A 17,635-nucleotide genomic window follows, 5' to 3' on the forward strand; every position below is an offset into this window, starting at 1 on the left:
ACCACGGGACGTTTTAACATCGAACACAGGAACCAGCTTGGTGCCCCAGTCTGGGGCAATGTAAGAGGATGGTTACCTACAGCTGCCTTTAGGACAGCTGAATCACCAGCCTAACAGGAGACTTCTCCGCTGAGACATGGAGCTCAGCCGCCTTCGGGTAAACCCAGCCACTGCCTCCCAGCTCTGTCCCTGCGCCGGGGCAGGGACTTCAGCTGGAGTCAGAAGAGCGGCCAAAGGGCTGGAAAGCAGCGACATCTTGGGCATGTGCCGGAGCGCGGTGGCCAATGCTTTTTGCCTTGGCAGCCAAACAACCTCTGCGCCTCCTCTGCCTTCTTCTTGAACTTCCTAGCAGAGGAAGACTGCTCTGTCTTTAAATAGAATAGGGTAGCAGAAACAACCGATGACGGCATTTAATTTCATGTGATAGAGAGAGGCACTGGCTGTGAAACGTCCTGCGGGACCTGCCAGGGAACTGAACGGTCTGTGGATCACTGGAAGGAGGCACGAGCCGTGGCAGCGGCTTGGGAGACAGGGAAGAGGCAAAGTGAGGGAGTGGGGAACAGCCACAAATTGAGAAATAGCCATGCTCGGTGCTGCCTTCCCAATGGCACATCAACTTCAACCCTCTTTTTCTAAATGTTTCAATCCTGAAATGAATTAGACCCTAGAGAGCTCGGCAAGCTGCCTCTCTGCCACGACCCCGCTGTGGCACTAGCCACGGGCACGGCACGGCAAGCAGACCCCAGGCTGGGGCTCTTGCTGAGCGGTGGCCCGGCCAGCCTGCAGGAGTGCACCAGGGCTGGGTGGCCAGGCTGTGGGGCAAGTTCAGGCGCTGCCGTATTTGCAGTTCAATGCAAAACTCATCTTTTTTTCCAAGCTGCTTCCCAGAAATGCGTAAGGGGCGAGAACAGTCTAGTGCTGCATTTTCCCCAGCATTTCAGTTGCCGCAAGTACTGTTTTTGTGTATCACACACAAAAGTCAGGGGAGCGGGGAGGAAATTACTTCAACAACAGACAGCTCTCAAGTTTGCACGCACAGATACGTGCACCTAGAAAAGTAACAAAGGCTACAAATATTACACTGAGGCTCGTTTATTCTGAAGTAAGCCGCCCTTTTTTAAAGAGCATGACAAGTAAGAAGAGATCTTGGTATTTTAATAACACAATTAAAAGTGTTTACTTAAGGCAATGCCGTCTCAAAAATTATTGCCCAACGTTACATGTAGACTAAAGAGACTGCTTGTCCCCAGGGCCAGGAGTTTCAAAGCTAGGCATCATGAAAGGGCCGAAGGTCCTCCAGTGCAAATGTCTTACTTTCCTTTAATCTGCTATGCTCTAGTAGCAAGGGTTGGGGAAAAAAAAAAGTTAAGGGCAGCAAGAAATGAGGAAATGTGCAACTGCTCAAGCTTTGAACACTGTAATAAATAACACATTTTTACTGCCTCTGTTGTAACAGATGTTTGGAATTGCCTACAACTGTCCAAACCTATACATAAGATAAACCTACTAAAATCAGTAAAAGGTAATAAAGGTGACTGCTTCTTCCCACTTTAAAGGCTGCTGTTTTCTATGGTATTCTTATCTTTACATTTGATAGTTTTTGGTGGTTCACATGAGGAAAGGCACTTTCACAGCTGCTCCTAAGAAACAGGTTTCTAAAACACGCCTAATGCTTTGAAATTGTATCAGACCTCGATCACAACTCTGCTACTTACCCTTCCTGGTATCACCAGATTGTCTATGCCTATCAAGTCTTTCTTGAGTTCGTGCAGCTTCTGGAAGTTCTCCATCTTTATCATATTGCCATGGAGCTGAGCCACCATTTCAGAAATCTCAGCCAAAGCAGCTAGATGGACAAAACCATAAAATGCTTTTTAAAAATTCACAAGAACGTTCAAAAAGAAAGATGGCTTTTGTCTGCGGCACCCAGCTCATGAACATCGCCCTTCTTCTGTTACCCTTCTCCTTCACAGTGTAAAACTACTCAGGCAGACTAAAAACCACACAAACTCTGGATATCATCTTATGGAGTGGAGGGGAGAGGGTGGAGTGTTGTAATGTAGAGACAGTCTATTTCCTCAACCAAAAGTTTGCTCTATTTTAGCCACAGGAACTTTGTAGGAATACTTGAGTCAATTCACAGCACCAATGAACAGCTTCTCCTAAAGGACTTAATTTCCTACATCTCCAATTAATCTAGGGATCTTCTCTATGCTTGAAAAAAAAATGCATTTTTTCCACAGCCTGCAACACACTGGGTCAGGTCCATATTTGAAAACACCAGGAAATGGCAGCATCATTTATTGTATCATCTCAGACGTCAAGCCAGTAATCTTGGGGTTTGCCCTCAGACCCTGTAATGAGAACAACTGAAAGAGCTGCACGTCGCCGAGTCGCACCACGGCTCTACTTCATTCTCTCCAAAGAGACTATCAACGAGTGACCTAACACCTGGGAGTGATTTTCCTATGGAAAATCTCCCTTTTCGAAGGGGATTTTTGCTGTGTGAAGAAGGATCAGGTGGAATACAAAAGGAAGCAGACACTACGAAGTCCCACTCTGTGGTAGCAGAAGCCAAATCAAGCGCAGGCTGCTGCCGACCCGCGTCCCATGTCTTGTCTTCTTGCTGCGCCAACAACGCAGTGAGTCAACTCAGGGAACTAAGCTGAAAATCACTTCACCACTCGATCTTTTCTGGGGCACCAGCTTGCGGACTGGCTCCTTGTGCCATTACGTATGTGAGCACCAACCGTGATACGCCTAAACGGACGGGCAGTCTCTGAACGGGCCAAACACACCGACTGACCGACTTTGGTGCTAGAAAAACAGTTACAGCCATTTGTGTTAAAAAAAATACAGTCAAGGGAACAGTAACAGCGGTTCTTCCTTCTTACACCATTGCTCAGTGCGCAGTTTGTCCACCTGTTAGTGCGAGACCTGTGCTCTCTGCTGGGATTCACATCCACACCTCCCATTTTTTTTCTGCTTCCTTTACACTCTGACCTCTAACAAAAATCTGCAAACCCCTTAGTAAGACACTGATCCCAGAGTGATGGTGTCCCCAAGTCACACTGTCTTTCTCATGCTCTCTTATTTTCACCCCTGTGAAATCCTGTGTTCGTATCCATTTCAAAAGTGGAGCAGGAATCAAACCTTGATGGCTGATGCACTCTCTGGGGAGGTGGAAATGGACACATCATCCTCATCATCTAGCCTTGGCTAAAAGAAATGAAGGCACTAACTTCTTCACCGAAAGGGTAGTCAGGCACTGGAACAGGCTGCCCAGGGAAGTGGTTGAGTCTCCATCCCTGGAGGTATTTAAAAGACGGGTAGACGTGGTGCTTAGGGACATGGTTTAGTGGTGGACTTAGCAGTGCTAGGTTAACGTTGGATGATCTTAAGGGTCTTTTCCAACCTTAACGATTCTATGATTCTATACTTGCTGCATTCCTTGAGGTCATTCAGGCAGTAGCTACATTTAGGCAAACATCTGTGTCATGCAGCACTTCAGTGCCACAGACCTCTGTGGCATTTCCTATTGCTACAGGTCAAGTTACCTCCGCATTTTGTGCATTGCCTGCTGTGGGTCTCATCGCACGGCATCTAAGGGAACTTAGCCAGCTCACTCAGCTAACACCTTACAGCTGGGAGCACTCATACCGAGCATTGCTCCCTGCCCAGCTCCGTCCATGGATCTGCACTGAATGCTAACTGTAGTGATAACATAGTTATCTTTAAATGTAGATAGCTTACAATGGGGGTGGGAGACGAGGGTAAGAAAGGAGGAAAACAAATCATCAAAAAGAAATAGCAGGGAGTGAGTTCAGACTACAGGAGGAAAATTTCTTCACATTTGGAAAAAAAACACGTTGGCAGCTTTGAGTTCCTGAAACAAATCATGGAAATGGTAGCAGAGCAAATTGTATGTCTGGAGAAAAGACAAATAACACCTAAAGACACAATAACAGCAGCTATATCGGGTCAGACCAAGGGTTCACCTGGGCCAATATTCTGTGTTCCTAGCGGATCTCTAGGGAAAGCTAGGAACAAAACAAGCACATATGGTACGTTCCCTGTGCTCTCTCCCAACCTCCCAACTGTTTTCAGTTCAAGCGGCTTCCTGAATGCCTGTCATTTCTGTGTGTTTAATAACCCCCAGCAGATTTCTCTTCCCAGTACTTGTCCAGACTGTGGCATAATATGTATACAAGAGCAACCTTAATCCTACCATTTCTGGTCTTCTGGGTGTTGGATTTTGCATCTCAATCCTCTTTCAACATAGGCTTAAAAAAAAGATTATTTTTTTTTTTGTTCTGCCATGCTCCTTTAATGGATTTGGATGCCATTCCCCAGCTCCAGGAATTGGTGTCTTTTCTCTTTCTTACCTCTTGAATCCCTGAAGTCCATGTGGCTTGGTGGGTAGTGTTTGCAAAGCCTCTCCATTATCTGCTTGTAGTGCATAAGCCTGTGCAGAGGTCTGAGAAGGAAGGTATTGAGAGGCAAGTAGCAGACCTTCTGTAGCTCAAAATCCCTGCAAAAGGTCTCCAGCTTGCGAGAGTTCTTGATCCCGTCCTCCAATTCCATTAATATCTCATTGTGCTTCCACAGGTGAATTGTCAGTTGCTTATGTGCACAAAGAAAAGAGCATGTGGTAGAGCCATTAGCAATCACTGTGAGACATGACTCAGCCCAAACCTATTCCAATAAAAACATCCAACTAGCACAGCAGTTGGGATTTTGCAAACAACATCACTGTGCAACACAATGGTTCTGATATTCACTTGAAAAGGAGAAACGGCATTACTCGTTTGAAGTACACACCCCCACCCCCTCTGCATTCCCTGCAAAACAAAAGTACATGAGTAAACCAAACTAAGTCGGATATCAGTGAGAAATCCAAAGGCAAGGAGATGATATGAACGTAGCTCATGCAATAGGTGCAACAGCGAGAGAGCTAGACAATGCGAAGGCAGAGCTAGGAAACAAAATGGGATCTTCTAGGAGGATGAAGGGATTTAGTTGCCCCAGTTCCCTCAGGTGCTTTTGGGGAACCGAGATGCAGGCAAATGGACTTCCAGCTTCTGCTCCCCTGTTATTAATGAGAAGTTGCATCTCCTGGGAATCCGATCAAATTCAAAAACAGAGGAGCTGTCTGACAGAAATGGGTATGTTAGAGTTCTTCATCCTTGGATTACATCCTCTTCTCCTTAGTGCAGTCTTTAAGGTGATCCCACTGGCAGCAGGGGAGTTATGCACCAGCAAGTGAATGAGGTTTGTATGAAATATGTAACTTCATTTAGGTCCCAGTATCCCAGGCATTCACGATTCCCATTTAAAACAATTCAGCAGTATTTTTTTTGAACAATTAACACAGGGGCTTCATTTGTGTTTTGGAAGAGGTAAGCTGGTTCTTCAGTATGCACAGAGCTTCTCTGAGCAGCCAAATAAAGCCTCCCTGTACATGGTAGTATATTAACCAGCAACAAAAAGAAACGGAACGCGATGCTGAAAGGACTTCAGAGGATGCTTTGGCTTAATCTAAAGCTCGTGCTTTTTGACACATTTCCAATCAACTCCCTCTCTCCTGTGATTTGTGACATCCTTACCAGAAATACACCTTCCCTACAGGCAAGCCGCTTCCTCCATACACTGCATACTCATTTTACCAGCCTGTAAGTCAAGCAAAGACACAGCAGACCCTCTGGACTACTACAGAGGCTGCCCATTAATTACTTGCTCTTAACCTCCTTCCTAAGTTAATTAAACAGGGAGTGACAGTTTCCAGGTCTTTTAACAGGTCTCATGATAAATATGTAGTTTTAACTAACTTTATTGTTTCCAGTGCAGTTCTTTAAGTCAAACTGGGCTTTGCCTCCTTCCTCCAAATATCTGTGCTTATCAGTGGTAGCGGTTCTCAAAGCAGAGAGAACAAAATCCTCTGACGGGAAAGGGAGAATGGCGAACGTAAAGCACACTGACAGGCCTAAGTTACAGTGAGGACTGTACGCTGCCATTAAACTAGTGCCACAGAAGGACCTGCAGACAGTGAAGGACAGACAATTTAATGTTGCAAGGTACCGAGACCAGAAGCAGAGTCTGTCGGAAGCTGAGATTCCAAGAACTGTGAAAAGGTGTGTACTTCTTGAGAGCAGGGATGGAGGTAGAAAAGTCCCCCCTGCGTGTCTTCCAATGCCTCTGAACTGTGTCTTGAGGGGAAAAAGCAGTTCCTGCTAAGTACAGTCAGAAAGGGTAAGGCCGCCTTATTGGTGACAAAGTTGTCTGTGTTGGGGACTGTAAACCAAGATTTCTACATTCTCTTTCTGATTTGCTGTATAATCACTTGCACGTCACTTAACCTCTCTTCATCTCTCTCCGTCCTTCTGAAAGATAAGCCTAGTACTAACTAACCTCTCAGGAGAGCTGTAAAGATTAAACTGCCCTTGCCTCCAGCCAAGGACTCAAGGCTGCTCCACTTACTAACTGCAGAATGCCGAAGTGGCAATCACCAAGGAAAGGTTTGTCAGAGAGTTTCGAAAGCACTTTGAGATCCACATGCCAAAGGTGCAGTGCCATGTTTTGCCACACACTGACCTGGATGCATAGCTGCATTAATAAGGGGAGCTGCGTGTGATCCATCCATACTGTAAAAGTCCATAGGGTTTTCAAAGGCTCCCATGCCTGCCTTCCATGCTCTTTGTTCAGTAACACAGAGCATCAAAAATACTGCTCTGGCCAGACTAAGAACAGATGCAAAGCCCGCTGAACGTTACACCTAGATTTACACTTCATACATGTATTTTTGCTTTTAGCTTTAAAGGGGTCAAAGGCAAGTATTCAAAAACCTTTCATCTAACTTGGCACCACAGCGCACAAATATAAGTTTCCCAAATCAAATCAATATCTGGGTTACAGTCACTACTCCTGCAATATCTTAACACTTATATTGGCACACGGGAGTAGGCACACTCGGCGTCTGAACAGTCTCTTCAGCCATACAAATTCCCATGTTTTGCCTTCTTATTTGAAAGAAAAAAAGAACTGGAAATGAAATGTTCCTGAACTTTTGTGTTTGTTGTTCCTATATTTGGAGAGTGGGCTGAGGAAAGGGGCTGGACAGTTTAAAATCAGCTTGCAATTCTGAAATCTCAGGGCTCACCAAACGCTCGTTACTTCATCAAAGGAAACTTTTATAGCATAAGCCTTGATTACAATTGGCAAAAACCAGCACAAGAGGCAACATCATACGAAAATGAAAAGCACACTAATGTTAATCCGTGTCAAATCTTAATAGTTATAGGATCATTCCTACCTTCATACTCTGGATGTTCTTTAGCATAACGTCTCCGATTCTTTGGTAATCTCCTTTAATGTGAGCATTAGAGCGGCCTTCCCTGTCAGCAACAGAAATATCACACATTTCAGTCATGCAATAAAACCGCATCATCACTTATAAGCACAGAAAGGAACCCAATAGCTCATTTCTTTTAAAATCCTGACTCGCACGCTCCTTCGCTCGGGCGCCTGAGAGGACTCTTCCTGATGGACACGTAATTCCCAGGTACAGTACACCTTTCACCCAGCCTGGCTTGCACTCCTAACAACAGAGAGGGCAGACACTTACCAGAAGGATTAGACTTTTAAAGAAAATTGCTAGCGTTTTTAAACACACCGGAGAAGGCTGGAAATGAGAAAAAGGAAGACATCAAAATCCCATGACAATATGTGGGCTTAGAGCAGAAGGATAATTCTGTTCAGAAACAAGACTTGTACCCCGGCACAGGACCCGCAGGTGTTCCTCCTCTGAAAAGCTTTCTGCTTGTGCAAGGGTCAGTGGGACAAAAGAAAAAATCCATGCAGCATCTGGGTTTGACTCATAAGTGTTACATACTGGCAGGAATTTTCTTTCAGTGTGTCACTTTTGGTATCAAAAAAGCAAACTGCTCCCTCCCACCCAGCCAGCTGCACTTGGGTGGGTGCTCCAATTGGGAGAAACCCAGCTCCTGATGAAAAAAAGATATTCCTGCTTCTAAACCCATGTGTGAGACAGGCAGGGATACCACACTCTGACTGAATCCGAACACAACTTTTAGAAAACACAGGAGGAAAAATGAATATAAGAATCTAACTGTTACAGATCTGTTCCAACCACGTCAGGTTTTCAAATGAAAAATCACCAGGAGGGGTGTGGGGAGAAGCACTGTCCCCCTCTCCTTTCGAACTTCTAATACTGCATTCAAGTTTCCCACTGTCCTCAATTTTTAAAATTCAGTTCAACTCCCACATCTGAGTATTGGGAGACGGATCCAGTCCTGGTGCGAGCAACTGCAATTCAGCCAAAGAAATGCACTACCTTGGAAAAGGACAGAAATATAGTCAAGCTCTAAATGAACCCAAGGATAACAGAACCTCTGTTTTATGTTATGCTAAAGGGATATATTGGTTTTCACCTACTTGCAGTAGTTCACACTTTCAAAAAAATCCTGTGTGCGGTGAAGGAATAAGTGGATAACCAAGTGGTAAATCTCTCCATTCCTTCATACCAGCAATTTACCCAGAGAGGTCCCACACTCACCAAATCATAGAGGATGCAGCTCTTGTTAGGAATACGCTTCCACTGGTAAGACACAGAATATTTTTTTTTTTAAATCCATATTATTACACGAAAAGAAGCATATTCAGACATATATTTTGTTTTGCAAAACTGAACATGGTTATGTTCATGCTGGATAATCTCTCTGCATGCTCGTGCTGGTTTTGGCTGGGATAGGGTTAATTTTCTTCAGAGTAGCTAGTATGGGGCTAGGTTTTGGATTTGCGCTGGAAACAGTGCTGATAACACAGGGAAGTTTTCGTTACTGCTGAGCAGTGCTGACACAGAGTCAAGGCCTTTTCTGCTTCTCACCCCACCCCACAAGAAGTCGGGAGGGGACACAGCCGGGACAGCTGACCCCAGCTGACCAGAGGGCTATTCCATACCATATGACGTCATGCTCAGCGTGTAAAGCTGGGGGAAGAAGAAGGAAGGGGGGGACGTTCAGAGCGATGGCGTTTGTCTTCCCCAGTAACCGTTACGTGTTATGGAGCTCTGCTTTCCTGGAGATGGCTGAACGCCTGCCTGCCCATGGGAAGTAGCAAATGAATTCCTTGTTTTGCTTTCCTTGTGTGCATGGCTTTTGCTTTGCCTATTAACCTGTCTTTATCTCAACCCACGAGTTTTCTCCCTTTTACCCTTCCGATTCCCTTCCCCATCCCACTGCGGGGGAGTGAGCGAGTGGCTGCGTGGTGCTTAGTTGCTGGCTGGGGTTAAACCACGACAATGCTTTTCTAACTGGGAAATGTGGAGGGCGCAGCTTATGAATCCTACACGGTAACATCTCCCGTTTTATCCTTCAAAAGACAAAGACACTCAGCTGATAAACAAGGGATCACTCCATGTTAATTTGAACAATATCCAGTTTCATAGGCTGTCTTTAATTATCTCCTACTGTGTTAAGTCTCTCAGGCACTCACATGCCGATTTCAGCAAGAAAAATACAGTTCTATACAAGATTTTTTATGTTTTTTCTGAATCCAAAGGTTACACAGGGGTAGGAAGTTGGTTTGTGTCAATGGCAACTTCAATTAGCATCGCCAGTTTTGCAAAAGCACTGCATTATATAAACACTGCCATAGTCAAAACATGCCCAAGAAATGGTCTATATTGCAAGGAACAGCAGAGGTATGTACGGTCGTTAGAAGACTAGAGTCTCCACATTACCTGAGGATAAAAGTCCAAATTCTCTCTCCAGGAAGCCTCTGTCTGTGAAGTCACCTCCCCGCTATGCTGTTCCCTGCCTTTCCCTTCCCCCATGTCCTATCCATCCAGCAGCTCTCCCCACTGAGATTTCCTCTGAGAGGTTGTAAATATAACTTCCCAGCCACTAAAGCTCTGCTCAAAGTGGTGCATATCAAAGTGCCCCCAGCTGAAAACAATATTTGAAGTCCAAGGCAGCAGCACCACACCGTCAGGAAGCAAGGGAAAGTCGCCCTCCACCCGGGCACCCAGCACGCAGCATCCCATCCCAAATGGTTCCACACAATCCCAGAAATGTCAAAGCCAGATGAATTTGTGCTGCTGCCAGTAAACGACATGGTATTCGGTAATTATCTCTAGAAGAATTCTTGCTTTATGTATTATTCTCCAACCCTCTGGCATTGCCTGGATCCTTTGTTACGTCTCTACATTTGATTTAATCTAATGGACTTCATCAGTTTGGTACCTTCCGATTTACTGCCAAGATAAATATTAAGTACATCACTACAGGCTGCTATTTCTAAACAGAAATTGCTTTTCTGATCTCAAGGCTACAATACAGGTTGGCTGGAATACTCGTTGCAAATTTCTTATCTATTAGCTAGCTACTCAAAGGCTGACCCCAAGCCTACTGAAGTCATATTGAATGCTTCCACTGACTTTGTGAACTTCAGCTAATATTTAGTGCAGTTGTTCATTGAACAGTCAGGTCCTTATTTCCTAAAAGCTGACCCCCTGGCCCCTCTTCAGCACAGCCAGCATTGACTGCTTGCACAGCATCTCATCACATCAGTCACGCAGCATCAGGAACTTTCCCCTTCATTGGCTTTGGCCACAGACTGGCGCAAGGCTTCTTTTTTAAAGAGTTTGAGGGCTTTCAAATCTTACTCTGCATCTTGGCAAAGTGACAAAGAGGGAGAGAAGGGGGTTCCCCAAAAGCAACAGCCTCTCTCCAGCTGCTGGCTGAACAGTGAAGAGCTGAATTGTACCAGAGCCCTCAGTCCAGGCCAACACAGACAACCTGTGCTGCAGGCAGATGCGTACCACTGGAAGAAATAAAACCCTAAGAAAATCCAGAAATGTGATGGCCAGGTATTGCTCCTTGTTCCAGCCATTCTCCCTGCTTTGGCTTTCTATTTCCATGCAAACACTGCCTCTCACAACAGAGATGATTTTCCCACTGGGCACAGTGCATACGAGAGTAGACTGTGATGTGGAGCAGCGAGGCAGGGAAAGCTGAAGCCAGGCATAGGGGAACACGGCAGCTTCACATCTGCCTCCTGAACCCCATCCTCCGCTCCACCCCAGCTTTCCACCGGGACTCCACAGTAAACCCTACACTGAGCTGCCCTCTTCCCCAGCTCCTCAACATGCAAATCCCAAGTAAACAAGAAGAAAAGAAACCCCAAGAAAAGAGCATCCAAATACACAGAATATTAAAACAAAAACCAAACACCTGATGGTGTCTTACTGCTTCAACAGCCCAAAGCACAGCAGCGGAGAAGGGAGCTCTCCCTGCGGTGTATGTTTTGAATAACAACACTCAGCTCGCTGGGGGCGGGAAGAAGCTGCTCATTTGTTGTGCACCGATGGCTAAACTGTTCTTCTTGCTCCTTGTGTTCACGGGTCACTGTTTGAACATGGTATCTATCTGCCAGTGAAAAGGGACAGAGCTCAGGGACTAGGTTCTTACAAATTTTCATCAGGAGCTGATTTATGACCCCCAGCTCCATAGAAGATGTAGGAGCTGCTTTCCCCACACGTAATGTGCCGTCACTCCACTGACATTGTGTGGGGAGGTCTAAAGCCACTGAAAATCATGCTGAATAGTGGAGATGCTATGATTCTATGAATAGCAGAGATATTTTTCTATAATAAGCTCATTTCCCATTTTTATCCAAATAGTCCCTTCCTTTTTATAGTAATGAAAGTGTACAACTGCAAGCAAAGAGGAGGAGACAGACTTTTATACCCAATAAGAAACTCAGACACTACCTTGTATATTACTAAAAATGGCCACCAGCTCGACTTACAGGGACTATGCAAGCAGCTATGTTGGATTTTCGAATTACATAAACTTCTCAGTGTACATCATTGAAAAATGAATGGAAAGAAATCTCAAGCCAGCCCATACTATCCTCAGTCATCTAGGAATGGTCGTAGAAGGAACAGAAATTTGATGGGGATGGTGGGAAGGCAAAGGAGGAGAGAAAGATATCTCAACAGAGATTTGCCCCCCCCCCCCCCCCCGCCCCGCGCCCCCGGTGAACATAAAAAACTTTGATTGCAGCCCTTCAATTGCAGAAAAAAAAAAAATCAATTGCAGCAAATGATATTTACAGTATGTGACCTTGTGTTACACGCTCAGGAACAGCATCTCCCTCCTGGATACTATAGCTTGTCTTTGAGTACTTAAGACACTTTTGACTTTGTAAGAGTATTATTAACTGAAGTTCTAATATTAAGAAATACCTTAAACGTTCCCCATCACAATCGCCTTTTAAATAAGAGGAATGTTTTGTAACTGGAAAAGCAGAGTCAATAAAAGCAAAACACTCTCTTCCTTGCTCACACCCTGCCATTGCACAGTGCCTCTTATTGCCCTGCCCGCTCCAGCTGAAGCTGCTCAGAGTGTAAGCAATGTACTGCTGAAGCCACCAGAGCTTCCCAGAGTCCCACCAAGCCTTCAGGGAGCGTGCACACATTTAAAGACTTTGGGCTGGCTATCCCTGTTGTGGGAGAAACCCAAGCATGCAGCAGTAATGCTTTTAAATGGTAAGAGATCAGAGCAAGTAACACCACCACATGGAAATATACTGAAAACACAACAACATTTCATACCTTGCTGTGGCACCTCGTCAGAGGCAATTTAATGGTTGGAGTTGATGATCTTGAAGGTCTTTTCCAACTGAGACAATTCTATGATTCAATGATCCTGGGCACATCCCGCCTGGGAGAGCCGCAGAGATTAATGTAACAAGGCTATGGGTGTGACTAATGGATCCTGGACAAGCTATTTCTCTCCCACCATTTCAAATTCATTTGGGTGTAGCATGGCTTTAATCCCCAGAAGTACCCAAAAGTGACTTCAGCAATGCAAACTGTCCTCTCGAAAGCGCGTGTAATGCGCTGGCAGCAAGCCTCTCTTAATGTCTTGGTCTCGGGAATCCACACTGCAGGACTCTGAGGTTTATACCACAAATACATACTTCATTTCTGTACATAGGACAAAGACACTTTCGAAACTGTCCTGTTCATCCCTCTTCACGCAGAACCGGCTGAATAGTCAGCACTTGTGCATTTGAGAAGGCAGATAAGGACTGCTGTCTTGTTTATATAAACTGTTTATCAGGCTGTTCTTCCTGACCACAAGTACTACTTCCTAAACAAAAAATGGTTAATAAATCAACGTTTAGCTCATCTTCCTACACCTCCCTGAGTGCTTTTTATTACAGGTTTTCAAATTGGCTTCCATGAATCCTGATTGAGCCTTCTCCTTTCATATGCTAAGATCTAAGAGCTGTTTCTTGCAAATTACCAGTCGCACATTTCTCAGGCACATCTGGTAGTACTGAGCAGCAGCTTTCCTCAGAAGCGCCTGTGAACTGGGAGCCAAATTACTGGCTTCCCTGGGAGAAAGTAAGTCTGCCTGCATTTCTGGAAAGTACGTAATGCTTTTCCTTTCTAGCACATGGGTAAGGCCCAAAACGCGGATTCACACTACCTGATAGAGCATCCTAGGGTAGAAATGGCTATCCTGGCTTGCCCTAGCATTGCTCTCTGCAGTGCTTAATGGTAGACCAAGGGGGGAAACTGATGGTTCTCCATTTGCCACCTTCCACCAGAATTTACAGAAACATCTGGAAACTTGTAATACAAACATTTAAAGGGGTGTGGGAAGATGAGCTCAATTTTTTTGGCTGGAAAATGGTGCTTGTGGCCCAAATTAATAGCCTATTAAACAGCTTAGATAAATGAAGGAGAAAAACCTAACTGACTTCTCAGATTCAACTGGTCAGATGTTAATGGAGCATGTTGTGCTCTGCCTGCACTGCCCACACCTCTTCCTCCTTGCCATAAAATCTCTCAGGCCCTGGGAAACAGGAGCCAGCTTTAAGTCGCTGAGATATTCCTCCCATATTTCCTCCCAGCAGAAAGGGTTGGGAGCTCCTGGCCTTGCACTTAAAGCCTTGCTGAGGAGCAACCTCGATGAGTCCTGGTAGCCAGGACCAGGACCTGGGTGCCCGGGTGCAGGACGCAGCTCTCCTGGCCCTTGCTAACAGGACAGCCTGACATGCACTGCTCCCTCTCCCACCTCAGGCAGCTCCATGCTCTTTTTCCCTCCTCCTCCCTTGCTGTGCGAGAGGGCAGAGCCCCGCGCCTGCCCGCTGCCTGCCTGCAGCCACCAAAGGTCATCACTTGGTCCCAGGAACACGGTCAGGCTTGTGAACAGCGGGCTCGGCACAGTCGGGGCAACCGATGGGATTCACGGGCTGCTTCACTGACCCAGCAACAGCACAGGCAGGGCAGAAACATCGAGCAGAGCATGGTAGGACTGATCTTAGGATGGTGCGCAATAAAAACTCCGTGAATCTGCTCAGTTTCATGGCCAGAAACAAACTCTGGCTGTGAAAAATGCAGCAACTTATAACATTCTGCAGTTGGCTATTGGTGGCAGCATCAATTCACATCTCGTTAAAAACTTTCTCACTATGCACTAGACACTGAGATGTGCTGCTCTTAGGAAATGCAGCACTAAAGAGAAAAATGGGTGAATTGTATAAAGAAACAAATCAGACCTGCCAGAATCTATAACTGGGTCAAAAGGATACCAGCCCTTAAGGTGTTCAGTAGCAAACAGACTGCTGCTGATAGCAGATTCAAACAGCTCAGAAGCCTTTGAGCAAGCCAGAAATGCTTTTAATAATGTGCACAACCTGAGCTTCTTTGAGCCAAATACTAAAAGTCAATAGACGTTTTAACAAATTAAAAGCACAGAGCCATCTAACAATCGTTATGTGCGATCCTCTCCTGGCCTTGCTTTCCTCACAGCTCTTTTGCAGAGCATCAGCTTCAATGTGATCCAAGTCCTAAGAGACCAGGGAATGGCCTCCCGTAAGAGCTTCCAACATGCAGCGCGGAAGTTTGAAACAAACCTTAGACAAACACACTGATGTCCAGGCAGAGCGAGCAGGCTGAACTGCACTTGGAGCTGATAAAACCCAGCAGCCTGCTCACTAGGGGAATGCAGAGGACTGGTCGCGGGAGGCTCTTCCTCTCAGACAAGCTCCCACAAAACACTTGGGTAGCTAGGGGCTTCCCGTAGCTCGATGAAGTCCACAACTCTTTCATTCAAAGGCCCTTTTTTTGTAGGACACGCCACCCTCTGACGAATGCAGAGCATGCTCATGTCTCAGGACAAGCGTCCTACCTTCCTCCCCCCTCCACCTGCCTGGAAATTTAAAAGAGCGGACATAGAAGAGTCAGATTTAAATGAGTTGGCCTGAAGCCTGCCTGTGCCTGCCTGCAGCAGTGCCACTGGCGCAGCCAGGCCGGCGAGGTGCCACACAGCTGATGTAGAGGCTGGGCAGCACTCTGCTCTGCGGTGGTGAACACGGCCAAAGACACAGGTACCATCACGGCAGTACGGACACTGAGCTACGTGACCTTGACCACACTGCTGAAGAAATTCTCTACCACGCTGCCACCAGCTGCTTCTTCTACATGTTGACAGGCTGTTTGTTTTTGTCACCAACCGTTTAATTAAACAGTAAGCTCTATAGGATAGAGTTTATTGCTTGCAGGTTATCTCGGCATCTGTGGCATTATATAAAACCACCAACACCTCCAAAATAACACCTGCCAGCAAATCCACCTCCCTTCCTAAGGCACATATTCAAATCTTCCAGAACTTGAAAAACAAACACCATCAACAACAGTGGTATTACATTAGGTAAACCCATGCTGTTGGTTGCAAACTGGATGCAGACCAGGGGCAGGAACGTGACTGTATTTCTGCCAAATGAATCAGAGCAGCCGGCAGAAAATTCCCAGTGGCTTTACGCTAACTGGAAGGACACGCAATAGCTGAGCTGACAAAGTCAAAACGAGGTGCCCAGCTGGGACACAGTTACCTCAGCAGAGTATTTTTGAACAAATTTGGATTGCAAAGTAACTTCGTAGCAGATCAGCACTTTATATCATAGAGTAGCTGCAGTTTAAATACAATATTAGAAGCCTTAAACTGAGGTTTACTGCTCTGTGAAACCATAGCCTTGGAACACAAGGAGAAGCTGGAAAACAAAAGGCTTACTCAGCTCTAAAAAAGCTAACTTGGAGAAACAAAATAAAATCATGGAAAGTCTAAAAGCTGAAACATTCTTTTTTTCTTTTAACATACCTCCCCCTGCTTACTACAATGCCACCTTTCCACAGCAGGCTGTTACTGCAGCATCATCCAAGTTTTGAAAAACATCACACCTGAACAGGGGGTTGGCATCCACCTGTAATGCCACCAGCAACCAGAAGGATACAGGGGGAATCTCTGTTTCAACATGTGCCCCAGGAATCAGCATCCAGCAGACTCACCAGATTAGACTGGTCTGATAGAGAGCAGAACTTGGCCCTTTACTAACTGTATAAATTTTCCTTTTCTCACCATTCACCTTTAACCCCAACTGGTTGGGGATTAACCCCAACTACACCATGGTTGGATAAACAATCACTATTTTATAACATTTGAAAGAGCCTTCTTGGAGTAACTGCAATAAGTGTTCCTTACTGGAAAGCAATTAACACCAGTATGAATCCCAACTGGATTAAAACAGTAGCAGCCCAATGAAAAAAGGGAAATTCAGGCAGAGCTGCTGTACAGCACACTGCCTTAGGAGAAACCTTGTGTCAGCCATCAGCCACAGAGTCCTGGGTGACGATTTCAGCTCTAAGAGGCAGTATCACATTCCCTTCTCCCCAGAAAATACCTGCTAATTCTGGAACTGTGCAGGGGGGGTTTGGATAGCACTCGTCTCCAATGTGTTGTGCTCTCATTCAATGACCTCGCTCATCACATCGCAAGAGCTAAACTCACACACTCTAAGCCTGTGTTTTGCTTTTGTTTTGATTAATTAGTTAAAGAGGCATTAAACTGATTAACACTCATCAGGTCTGCCTGCTCTGCTTTCACATGATTCTCCATTGCCACTTTTCTAACCTACAAGGAAAAGCTGGTTTCCCAGCACTGAAGATAAAACTACCAAAAAATGCCTACACAGAGCAAGACAATCTAGCCCAGAGAGGTCTAATCAGAGAGGGCTTCTGTGTGCTGCCTCTGCTCAGAGATCAGTCATCAAATTAACTGAGTTAAGAGTCCTGCCAGGGAAGAATTACTTACTTCGTAACTATTTCATAAAAATGCCATGTTTTACTGTCACTATTATGCTAAGGATAGATAATTTTTAAGCCCAGTGTCCTCTTCCAACAGTCTGTCAATTTGTAGAGCACACTGTAGGACCCTGAGAGTGTCAAAGCTGCGGTGTTGCAGAATGGGAAGCCGGTCTCTGAAATCCCCCCCAGCCTACACCTATTTGACAGAAACAGGACCTGGTCCTTCACCACTCCCTCTTTATTACTGATAAGCCTTGCTTGCAACATGTTTTTCAGAAGAGCTGCCATACAGAAACACTGACATTTGGCAAGACAAAGCTTCATCCAGAATTATAATCTCATTTGCATATGTCTGTACCTGACTGAGATATCTGAACAACAAGTTTCTCGAGTAAACACGAACAAAGCATGATTCAATATACCTAGTCTGTTAATAACCAACATCTATGACTTTCACAA

At 45.4% G+C, this 17,635-nt stretch overlaps 1 protein-coding gene across 4 annotated transcripts in view; it reads right to left on the minus strand.

Moving 5' to 3' along the window:
* Positions 1-17,635, minus strand: part of FARP1 (FERM, ARH/RhoGEF and pleckstrin domain protein 1) — a 214,886-nt gene that overhangs the window by 11,423 nt on the left and 185,828 nt on the right. For all 4 annotated transcript variants that reach the window (XR_015704601.1, XM_087756585.1, XM_087756584.1 and 1 more), the window contains exons 17-19: positions 7,310-7,391; positions 4,386-4,623; positions 1,716-1,846 (exon numbers count right to left, since the gene is read on the minus strand). Coding sequence is in view for 3 of the 4 variants with exons in the window: in XM_087756585.1 (XP_087612711.1) it covers positions 1,716-1,846; positions 4,386-4,623; positions 7,310-7,391 (451 nt within the window). In the remaining variant the exon portion in view is untranslated. The remainder of the gene's footprint in view (positions 1-1,715; positions 1,847-4,385; positions 4,624-7,309; positions 7,392-17,635) is intronic.

The sequence above is a fragment of the Nipponia nippon genome, unplaced genomic scaffold, assembly GCF_047370975.1.
Source record: "Nipponia nippon isolate SJK-2023a ecotype South Korea unplaced genomic scaffold, ASM4737097v1 scaffold_2, whole genome shotgun sequence".
Taxonomy (NCBI): Eukaryota; Metazoa; Chordata; class Aves; order Pelecaniformes; family Threskiornithidae; genus Nipponia; species Nipponia nippon.